At 60.3% G+C, this 11,205-nt stretch overlaps 1 protein-coding gene across 3 annotated transcripts in view; it reads left to right on the top strand.

The window, feature by feature from the left end:
- Positions 1 to 451: 451 nt before the first annotated feature.
- Positions 452 to 11,205, top strand: part of IDH3B (isocitrate dehydrogenase (NAD(+)) 3 non-catalytic subunit beta) — a 68,060-nt gene continuing 57,306 nt past the window's right edge. For 2 of the 3 annotated variants that reach the window (XM_073650375.1, XM_073650368.1), the window contains exons 1-11: positions 452 to 608; positions 675 to 755; positions 1,391 to 1,489; positions 2,206 to 2,326; positions 2,470 to 2,530; positions 2,699 to 2,831; positions 2,905 to 3,038; positions 6,850 to 6,952; positions 7,326 to 7,472; positions 7,553 to 7,647; positions 7,729 to 7,789. In XM_073650375.1, coding sequence (XP_073506476.1) covers positions 522 to 608; positions 675 to 755; positions 1,391 to 1,489; positions 2,206 to 2,326; positions 2,470 to 2,530; positions 2,699 to 2,831; positions 2,905 to 3,038; positions 6,850 to 6,952; positions 7,326 to 7,472; positions 7,553 to 7,647; positions 7,729 to 7,789 — 1,122 coding nt within the window. In that variant the 5' untranslated portion in view covers positions 452 to 521. The remainder of the gene's footprint in view (positions 609 to 674; positions 756 to 1,390; positions 1,490 to 2,205; positions 2,327 to 2,469; positions 2,531 to 2,698; positions 2,832 to 2,904; positions 3,039 to 6,849; positions 6,953 to 7,325; positions 7,473 to 7,552; positions 7,648 to 7,728; positions 7,790 to 11,205) is intronic. The other variant, XM_073650383.1, reaches the window with a different exon arrangement.

Here is an 11,205-nt window from a genome sequence, read left to right as displayed (position 1 = left end):
CACGTATAGACGTACAGGAGGAGGGCCAACGTATACACACAGGAGGCGGGGCCACGTATAGACGTACAGGAGGAGGGCCAACTTATACACACAGGAGGCGGGGCCACGTATAGACGTACAGGAGGAGGGCCAACTTATACACACAGGAGGCGGGGCCACGTATAGACGTACAGGAGGAGGGCCAACGTATACACACACAGGAGGCGGGGCCACGTATAGACGTACAGGAGGAGGGCCAACGTATACACACACAGGAGGCGGGGCCACGTATAGACGTACAGGAGGAGGGCCAACGTATACACACGCAGGAGGCGGGGCCACGTATAGACGTACAGGAGGAGGGCCAACGTATACACACGCAGGAGGCGGGGCCACGTATAGACGTACAGGAGGAGGGCCAACGTATACACACGCAGGAGGCGGGGCCACGTATAGACGTACAGGAGGCGGGGCCACGAGCACACGTACAGGAGGCGGGGCCACGTTAGGACGTACAGGAGGGGTCGGGAGACGTACGTCACATGACAGGAAGTGGTGTCGGCGTTCACTTCCGGGGCACGGCAGCTGTCACCATGGCGGCGCTCAGGCTGGTGGCACAGGCAGGACAGGTATGGAGGAGGCTGCGGGAGGGCGGGCGTTGTGTGCGGGGTAACAGCGGAGTCTTGTCCTTCCAGAGATGCTTCCCCCGGGGCAGAGCTCCGCTCGTCAGATCCGTGTCCTCTGCGTCCCCCGTGCTGCAGGCGGTGCACAGCCAGGTGAGGAGGAGCCACAGACACCACCACGTCACGGGAGAGGGGCGGGGCTTGTAGGCCCAGGACTGGCTTATACACGGGTGGGCGGGGCCTGTAGTCCCAGGACTGGCTTATACACGGGTGGGCGGGGCCTGTAGTCCCAGGACTGGCTTATACACGGGTGGGCGGGGCCTGTAGTCCCAGGACTGGCTTATACACGGGTGGGTGGGGCCTGTAGTCCCAGGACTGGCTTATACACGGGTGGGCGGGGCCTGTAGTCCCAGGACTGGCTTATACATGGGTGGGCGGGGCCTGTAGTCCCAGGACTGGCTTATACACGGGTGGGCGGGGCCTGTAGTCCCAGGACTGGCTTATACACGGGTGGGCGGGGCCTGTAGTCCCAGGACTGGCTTATACACGGGTGGGCGGGGCCTGTAGTCCCAGGACTGGCTTATACACGGGTGGGCGGGGCCTGTAGTCCCAGGACTGGCTTATACACGGGTGGGCGGGGCCTGTAGTCCCAGGATTGGCTTATACACGGGTGGGCGGGGCCTGTAGTCCCAGGATTGGCTTATACACGGGTGGGCGGGGCCTGTAGTCCCAGGACTGGCTTATACACGGGTGGGCGGGGCCTGTAGTCACATGACTGTTTTCTACAGGGGGAGGCAGTGAAGTCGGAGGGTGCGTTCCACGTCACTATGATCCCAGGAGATGGAGTGGGACCAGAACTCATGCACTCGGTGAAGGAAGTGTTCAAGGTGAGCGTCCGCCCGACCCCAGCTCTGCACTCGCTCCATTTCCCTGGCTGTGCGCTCCGCTGCCCCCACTGTCTCTCTTGTGCCCCCCGCCTGGTTCTTCTTCCCCCAGCCGCCCCCGCTGCCTCCTCTCTTGTGCCCGCGCTGCCTCTCTTGTGCCCCCCGCCTGGTTCTTCTCCCCCCAGCTGCCCCCGCTGGTTCTCTTGAGCCCCCCGCCTGGTTCTTCTCCCCCCAGCCGCCCCTGCTGGTTCTCTTGAGCCCCCCGCCTGGATCTTCTCCCCACGGCCGCCCCCGCTGCCTCTGTTGTGCCCCCCGCCTGGTTCTTCTCCCCCCTGCCGCCCCCGCTGGCTCTCTTGAGCCCCACTCCTGGTTCTTTTCCCCCCAGCCGCCCCCGCTGCCTCTCTTGTGCCCCCCGCCTGGTTCTTCTCGCCCCTGCTGGCTCTCTTGAGCCCCCCGCCTGGTTCTTCTCCCCCCGGCCGCCCCCGCTGGCTCTCTTGTGCCCCCCGCCTGGTTCTTCTCCCCCCGGCCGCCCCCGCTGGCTCTCTTGTGCCCCCCGCCTGGTTCTTCTCCCCCCGGCTGCCCCCGCTGGCTCTCTTGAGCCCTCCGCCTGGTTCTTCTCCCCCCCTCAGCCGCCCCCGCTGCCTCTCTTGTGCCCCCCCCCTGGTTCTCCTCCCCCCTCCGGCTTTGCTCCCGGCCCACCTCCTGTCTGTGTCCTTCAGGCGGCGGACGTCCCGGTGGAGTTTGATGAGTATCACCTGAGCGAGGTGCAGAACATGGCGTCTCCGGAGAAGCTGGACGAGGTTCTGGCCTCCATGCGGGCAAACAAGGTCGCCATTAAAGGTAATGAGAAGGTCTGCGGTTGGGATCATCCAGAAGTGAATGCCAGGGGTGGTAGATGTGCGCTGGGGGGGGATTGTTGGCTCTGTGCTGCCCCCTCCAGGTCTATTCTGGCCTCTTTAATGCCCGTTATTTCCCCTCTACAGGGAAGATCCACACCCCCATGGAGTATAAAGGGGAGCTGGCCTCATACGAGATGAGGCTCAGGTACGTCTGGCCGGGGTGGGGGGGAGCTGCGTGCAGTGAAGGGTCCGGTGTCACTAGGTGGCGCCTGGCAGCAGTGGGGTATGCAGCGAGTGATCACGCTGGACGTCCCTGCTCCAGGGTGGGGTCATCCTATAGGGGCGCAGTTACTTTATGTCCCCCCAATCTCAGGAGGAAGCTGGATCTGTTCGCCAATGTGGTTAATGTGAGCAGTCTGCCTGGATACAAGACGCGGCACAACAACCTGGACCTGGTGATCATCCGGGAGCAGACGGAGGGCGAGTACAGCTCACTGGAGCATGAGGTGGGTGACGAGGGCACCGGGGGCTGAGCCACGGGGGGGGTGGCAGAGCGCTGACCCCCATCACTCCCCGCAGAGCGTCAGTGGCGTCATTGAGTGTCTGAAGATCATCACCCGCGAGAACTCCAACAGGATCGCCAAGTTCGCCTTTGATTATGCCACAAAGAAAGGTCGTTCCAAGGTCACCGCCGTGCACAAAGCCAATATCATGTAAGTGGGGCCAGGGGGCGTCTGCGGGGTCCACAGATGAGCCAGAGCTCAGCTCTGTAATACAAGCTCGGTCTTAGTGATAGTGGTGGAGCGCGCTGGCACGGCAGAGCGGTCAGTCATCAAACGTTACTGTGACTTGCAGAATATTCCACTGAACGTTCACACGGCCCCCCAAAGTCTGTAACACCGGTGAAGGAACAAATCCGGGGACGCCAGTGAGAAATAGGAGTGATCCTTGGAAGAACTCCCAACATCTGGCAGGGAAGACACAGCGGGTGTCGAGTAATGGGGGTCAGACGACCCCCGGGATCATTCTTGGTACATTAGTACCAGGCTCTGGTCTCAGGTGCTCTGACCTTGTCCTTGCAGTGTAAGATCCTAAAATATCACCACCTGGCCGCCTCATTTCTCTCTTCTCCTGGGTGTGATAGTCCCCCTGACGGACTGCACTAAAGCATGATACAAGTGCTGCAGGGCATTATGGGCACGGCTGCGTCTCGTCATTAGCCCGCTGTTCAGCAGTCTGTGAGATGACCCCCGGGTATTCCATTTTTTTTTCATTTTGCGATCCGATCAGATCTAAAGTTGTTCAAATTTACCAGAACCTGCAAATCTCCGGGAATTATACTGAGTTGCTTCACATGGATCTTCTCAGCTCTAATGGAAGCAGACGCGAGCCGTAGATGTGCGTATGCGCCGTCTGTAGAGAGCACGCGAGCCGTAGATGTGCGTATGCTCCGTCTATACAGAGCACGCGAGCCGTAGATGTGCGTATGTGCCGTCTGTAGAGAGCACGCGAGCCGTAGATGTGCGTATGTGCCGTCTGTAGAGAGCACGCGAGCCGTAGATGTGCGTATGCTCCGTCTATACAGAGCACGCGAGCCGTAGATGTGCGTATGCTCCGTCTATACAGAGCACGCGATCCGTAGATGTGCGTATGCTCCGTCTATACAGAGCACGCGATCCGTAGATGTGCGTATGTGTTGTCTATAGAGAGCACGCGAGCCGTAGATGTGCGTATGCGCCGTCTGTAGAGAGCACGCGAGCCGTAGATGTGCGTATGCTCCGTCTATACAGAGCACGCAAGCGGTAGATGTGCGTATGTGCCGTCTGTAGAGAGCACGCGAGCCGTAGATGTGCGTATGTGTTGTCTATACAGAGCACGCGAGCCGTAGATGTGCGTATGCTCCGTCTATACAGAGCACACGATCCGTAGATGTGCGTATGTGTTGTCTATAGAGAGCACGCGAGCCGTAGATGTGCGTATGCTCCGTCTGTAGAGAGCACGCGAGCCGTAGATGTGCGTATGCGCCGCCTGTAGAGAGCACGCGAGCCGTAGATGTGCAGTCTATACAGAGCACGCGAGCCGTAGATGTGCGTATGTGCAGTCTATACAGAGCACGCGAGCCGTAGATGTGCGTATGCTCCGTCTGTGGAGAGCACGCGAGCCGTAGATGTGCGTATGCTCCGTCTGTGGAGAGCACGCGAGCCGTAGATGTGCGTATGCTCCGTCTGTGGAGAGCACGCGAGCCGTAGATGTGCGTATGCTCCATCTGTAGAGAGCACGCGAGCCGTAGATGTGCGTATGCTCCATCTGTAGAGAGCACGCGAGCCGTAGATGTGCGTATGCGCCGCCTGTAGAGAGCACGCGAGCCGTAGATGTGCAGTCTATACAGAGCACGCGAGCCGTAGATGTGCGTATGTGCAGTCTATACAGAGCACGCGAGCCGTAGATGTGTGTATGTGCCGCCTGTAGAGAGCACGCGAGCCGTAGATGTGCGCATGCTCCGTCTGTAGAGAGCACGCGAGCCGTAGATGTGCGTATGCTCCGTCTGTAGAGAGCACGCGAGCCGTAGATGTGCGTATGCTCCGTCTGTAGAGAGCACGCGAGCCGTAGATGTGCGTATGCTCCGTCTGTAGAGAGCACGCGAGCCGTAGATGTGCGTATGCTCCGCCTGTAGAGAGCACGCGAGCCGTAGATGTGCGTATGTGCCGCCTGTAGAGAGCACGCGAGCCGTAGATGTGCAGTCTATACAGAGCACGCGAGCCGTAGATGTGCGTATGTGCAGTCTATACAGAGCACGCGAGCCGTAGATGTGCGTATGTGCCGCCTGTAGAGAGCACGCGAGCCGTAGATGTGCGCATGCTCCGTCTGTAGAGAGCACGCGAGCCGTAGATGTGCGCATGCTCCGTCTGTAGAGAGCACGCGAGCCGTAGATGTGCGCATGCTCCGTCTGTAGAGAGCACGCGAGCCGTAGATGTGCGCATGCTCCGTCTGTAGAGAGCACGCGAGCCGTAGATGTGCGCATGCTCCGTCTGTAGAGGGCACGCGAGCCGTAGATGTGCGCATGCTCCGTCTGTAGAGGGCACGCGAGCCGTAGATGTGCGTATGCTCCGTCTGTAGAGGGCACGCGAGCCGTAGATGTGCGCATGCTCCGTCTGTAGAGGGCACGCGAGCCGTAGATGTGCGTATGCTCCGTCTGTAGAGGGCACGCGAGCCGTAGATGTGCGTATGCTCCGTCTGTAGAGGGCACGCGAGCCGTAGATGTGCGTATGCTCCGTCTGTAGAGGGCACGCGAGCCGTAGATGTGCGTATGCTCCGTCTGTAGAGGGCACGCGAGCCGTAGATGTGCGTATGCTCCGTCTGTAGAGGGCACGCGAGCCGTAGATGTGCGTATGCTCCGTCTGTAGAGGGCACGCGAGCCGTAGATGTGCGTATGCTCCGTCTGTAGAGGGCACGCGAGCCGTAGATGTGCGTATGCTCCGTCTGTAGAGGGCACGCGAGCCGTAGATGTGCGTATGCTCCGTCTGTAGAGGGCACGCGAGCCGTAGATGTGCGTATGCTCCGTCTGTAGAGGGCACGCGAGCCGTAGATGTGCGTATGCTCCGTCTGTAGAGGGCACGCGAGCCGTAGATGTGCGTATGCTCCGTCTGTAGAGGGCACGCGAGCCGTAGATGTGCGTATGCTCCGTCTGTAGAGGGCACGCGAGCCGTAGATGTGCGTATGCTCCGTCTGTAGAGGGCACGCGAGCCGTAGATGTGCGTATGCTCCGTCTGTAGAGGGCACGCGAGCCGTAGATGTGCGTATGCTCCGTCTGTAGAGGGCACGCGAGCCGTAGATGTGCGTATGCTCCGTCTGTAGAGGGCACGCGAGCCGTAGATGTGCGTATGCTCCGTCTGTAGAGGGCACGCGAGCCGTAGATGTGCGTATGCTCCGTCTGTAGAGGGCACGCGAGCCGTAGATGTGCGTATGCTCCGTCTGTAGAGGGCACGCGAGCCGTAGATGTGCGTATGCTCCGTCTGTAGAGGGCACGCGAGCCGTAGATGTGCGTATGCTCCGTCTGTAGAGGGCACGCGAGCCGTAGATGTGCGTATGCTCCGTCTGTAGAGGGCACGCGAGCCGTAGATGTGCGTATGCTCCGTCTGTAGAGGGCACGCGAGCCGTAGATGTGCGTATGCTCCGTCTGTAGAGGGCACGCGAGCCGTAGATGTGCGTATGCTCCGTCTGTAGAGGGCACGCGAGCCGTAGATGTGCGTATGCTCCGTCTGTAGAGGGCACGCGAGCCGTAGATGTGCGTATGCTCCGTCTGTAGAGGGCACGCGAGCCGTAGATGTGCGTATGCTCCGTCTGTAGAGGGCACGCGAGCCGTAGATGTGCGTATGCTCCGTCTGTAGAGGGCACGCGAGCCGTAGATGTGCGTATGCTCCGTCTGTAGAGGGCACGCGAGCCGTAGATGTGCGTATGCTCCGTCTGTAGAGGGCACGCGAAAAGTATGTGCCTTTTAACCCTTGCCTATCTGCCATCCTGCAGGAAGTTGGGGGACGGCCTGTTCCTTCAGTGCTGTAAGGAGGTGGCAGAATTATATCCCAGGATCCAGTTTGAGACAATGATCATTGACAACTGTTGCATGCAGGTGAGGATGTAACCGGGGGACCATCAGCCCACCACACAGCCCACCAGCCCTCCACACATGCCTCCTTGTTGTTGGACTGAGAGAAGCCTATGTGTTGCCAAGTGGAGTGAGAATTCAATCGGGATAGAGAGTGGGCGGGAGGGGCTCGGCCTCCCGTGTGCGGTGGGCTCGGCCTCCCGTGTGCGGTGGGCTCGGCCTCCCGTGTGCGGTGGGCTCGGCCTCCCGTGTGCGGTGGGCTCGGCCTCCCGTGTGCGGTGGGCTCGGCCTCCCGTGTGCGGTGGGCTCGGCCTCCCGTGTGCGGTGGGCTCGGCCTCCCGTGTGCGGTGGGCTCGGCGGGGCTTGGCCAGTCACTCACTGCCTCTTTTTTCCGCAGCTGGTGCAGAACCCTTACCAGTTTGATGTTCTGGTGATGCCGAACTTGTATGGTAACATCATTGACAACCTGGCGGCGGGGCTGGTCGGTGGAGCCGGCGTGGTCCCGGGGGAGAGTTACAGTGCGGAGCACGCCGTGTTTGAGACAGTAAGTCTGAGGTCTCGCTCCATCCTGATGTCCTGTGACCTCGTCTTTACTGACCCCCCACCATCTGCTGCTTCTTGCAGGGCGCTCGTCACCCTTTTGCCCAGGCTGTAGGCAGAAACATTGCCAACCCGACCGCCATGCTGCTGACCGCCACCAACATGCTGCGCCACCTCAAGTAAGTGACCTCTGCGTGCCGGGGGCTGTCGACCCTCACAGGCCCGGACGGGTCCTCGCTGTCACGTCTCTTCTCTTCCAGCCTCGAGCATCACTCCCATCTGATCGCCGACGCCGTGAAGAAGGTGATAAAGCAGGGAAAGGTGAGGAGCGAGGCTGCGCGTGCGGCGTAACCCCACCTGACTCCATATAACGCGGAGTACTGCCTTTCTACATCTACCCCATAATGCACTGCACCGACTCCTCCCTACAGCTCAGCCCCATAATGCACTGCATTGACTCCTCCCTACAGCTCAGCCCCATAATGCACTGCACCGACTCCTCCCTACAGCTCAGCCCCATAATGCACTGCACCGACTCCTCCCTACAGCTCAGCCCCATAATGCACTGCACCGACTCCTCCCTACAGCTCAGCTCCATAATGCACTGCACCGACTCCTCCCTACAGCTCGGCCCCATAATGCACTGCACCGACTCCTCCCTACAGCTCGGCCCCATAATGCACTGCACCGACTCCTCCCTACAACTCGGCCCCATAATGCACTGCATCGACTCCTCCCTACAACTCGGCCCCATAATGCACTGCATCGACTCCTCCCTACAACTCGGCCCCATAATGCACTGCATCGACTCCTCCCTACAACTCGGCCCCATAATGCACTGCATCGACTCCTCCCTACAACTCGGCCCCATAATGCACTGCATCGACTCCTCCCTACAGCTCGGCCCCATAATGCACTGCACTGACTCCTCCCTACAGCTCTGCCCCATAATGCACTGCGTCGACTCCTCCCTACAGCTCAGCCCCATAATGCACTGCGCCGACTCCTCCCTACAGCTCTGCCCCATAATGCACTGCATCGACTCCTCCCTACAACTCGGCCCCATAATGCACTGCATCGACTCCTCCCTACAGCTCGGCCCCATAATGCACTGCATCGACTCCTCCCTACAACTCGGCCCCATAATGCACTGCACCGACTCCTCCCTACAGCTCGGCCCCATAATGCACTGCACCGACTCCTCCCTACAGCTCGGCCCCATAATGCACTGCACCGACTCCTCCCTACAGCTCGGCCCCATAATGCACTGCACCGACTCCTCCCTACAGCTCTGCCCCATAATGCACTACGCCGACTCCTCCCTACAGCTCTGCCCCATAATGCACTGCGCCGACTCCTCCCTACAGCTCTGCCCCATAATGCACTGCGCCGACTCCTCCCTACAGCTCTGCCCCATAATGCACTGCGCCGACTCCTCCCTACAGCTCTGCCCCATAATGCACTGCGCCGACTCCTCCCTACAGCTCTGCCCCATAATGCACTGCGCCGACTCCTCCCTACAGCTCTGCCCCATAATGCACTGCGCCGACTCCTCCCTACAGCTCTGCCCCATAATGCACTGCGCCGACTCCTCCCTACAGCTCTGCCCCATAATGCACTGCGCCGACTCCTCCCTACAGCTCTGCCCCATAATGCACTGCGCCGACTCCTCCCTACAGCTCTGCCCCATAATGCACTGCGCCGACTCCTCCCTACAGCTCTGCCCCATAATGCACTGCGCCGACTCCTCCCTACAGCTCTGCCCCATAATGCACTGCGCCGACTCCTCCCTACAGCTCTGCCCCATAATGCACTGCGCCGACTCCTCCCTACAGCTCTGCCCCATAATGCACTGCGCCGACTCCTCCCTACAGCTCTGCCCCATAATGCACTGCGCCGACTCCTCCCTACAGCTCTGCCCCATAATGCACTGCGCCGACTCCTCCCTACAGCTCTGCCCCATAATGCACTGCGCCGACTCCTCCCTACAGCTCTGCCCCATAATGCACTGCGCCGACTCCTCCCTACAGCTCTGCCCCATAATGCACTGCGCCGACTCCTCCCTACAGCTCTGCCCCATAATGCACTGCGCCGACTCCTCCCTACAGCTCAGCCCCCATAATGCACTTCTGTTTTTGGGTCAGCGTCTCAGCCTTATATGGAGGTCAATCATCCTGATATAGGGGCGGAGCTGCACTTATGTATAACACAAACTACTAACAGTCTGTACGGGGCACCGCACATCAGCAGGGGCTTCTTTCCCAGAGTGCTTTGCTGGTTCTGCTCAACAATGATGTCCAGACCATTTCTGCTCTTATCCACACTTCTCTCCTCTGCTCCTGCCCCTGCTTTCTTCTCGCCTCTGCTCCTGCCCCTGCTTTCTTCTCTCCTCTGCTCCTGCCCCTGCTTTCTTCACGCCTCTGCTCCTGCCCCTGCTTTCTTCACGCCTCTGCTCCTGCCCCTGCTTTCTTCTCGCCTCTGCTCCTGCCCCTGCTTTCTTCACGCCTCTGCTCCTGCCCCTGCTTTCTTCTCGCCTCTGCTCCTGCCCCTGCTTTCTTCACGCCTCTGCTCCTGCCCCTGCTTTCTTCACGCCTCTGATCCTGCTTTCTTCTCGCCTCTGCTCCTGCCCCTGCTTTCTTCACGCCTCTGATCCTGCTTTCTTCTCGCCTCTGCTCCTGCCCCTGCTTTCTTCTCTCCTCTGCTCCTGCCCCTGCTTTCTTCTCTCCTCTGCCCCTGCCCCTGCTTTCTTCACGCCTCTGCCCCTGCCCCTGCTTTCTTCACGCCTCTGCCCCTGCCCCTGCTTTCTTCACGCCTCTGCTCCTGCCCCTGCTTTCTTCACGCCTCTGCTCCTGCTTTCTTCTCGCCTCTGCTCCTGCCCCTGCTTTCTTCACGCCTCTGATCCTGCCCCTGCTTTCTTCACGCCTCTGATCCTGCCCCTGCTTTCTTCACGCCTCTGCTCCTGCCCCTGCTTTCTTCTCGCCTCTGCTCCTGCTTTCTTCTCGCCTCTGCTCCTGCCCCTGCTTTCTTCACGCCTCTGCTCCTGCCCCTGCTTTCTTCACGCCTCTGCTCCTGCCCCTGCTTTCTTCACGCCTCTGCTCCTGCCCCTGCTTTCTTCACGCCTCTGCTCCTGCCCCTGCTTTCTTCACGCCTCTGCTCCTGCCCCTGCTTTCTTCTCGCCTCTGCTCCTGCCCCTGCTTTCTTCTCGCCTCTGCTCCTGCCCCTGCTTTCTTCTCGCCTCTGCTCCTGCCCCTGCTTTCTTCTCGCCTCTGCTCCTGCCCCTGCTTTCTTCTCGCCTCTGCTCCTGCCCCTGCTTTCTTCTCGCCTCTGCTCCTGCTTTCTTCTCGCCTCTGCTCCTGCTTTCTTCTCGCCTCTGCTCCTGCCCCTGCTTTCTTCACGCCTCTGCTCCTGCCCCTGCTTTCTTCACGCCTCTGCTCCTGCCCCTGCTTTCTTCTCGCCTCTGCTCCTGCCCCTGCTTTCTTCTCGCCTCTGCTCCTGCCCCTGCTTTCTTCTCGCCTCTGCTCCTGCCCCTGCTTTCTTCTCGCCTCTGCTCCTGCCCCTGCTTTCTTCTCGCCTCTGCTCCTGCCCCTGCTTTCTTCTCGCCTCTGCTCCTGCCCCTGCTTTCTTCTCGCCTCTGCTCCTGCCCCTGCTTTCTTCTCGCCTCTGCTCCTGCCCCTGCTTTCTTCTCGCCTCTGCTCCTGACCCTGCTTTCTTCTCGCCTCTGCTCCTGACCCTGCTTT

This window comes from Phyllobates terribilis, unplaced genomic scaffold (assembly GCF_046119375.1).
Source record: "Phyllobates terribilis strain yellow unplaced genomic scaffold, ASM4611937v1 Scaffold_1__5_contigs__length_1240528914, whole genome shotgun sequence".
Lineage (NCBI taxonomy): Eukaryota > Metazoa > Chordata > Amphibia > Anura > Dendrobatidae > Phyllobates > Phyllobates terribilis.
Note: the sequence above shows the minus strand (reverse complement) of the source record. Positions and strands in the feature narration are given on the sequence as shown.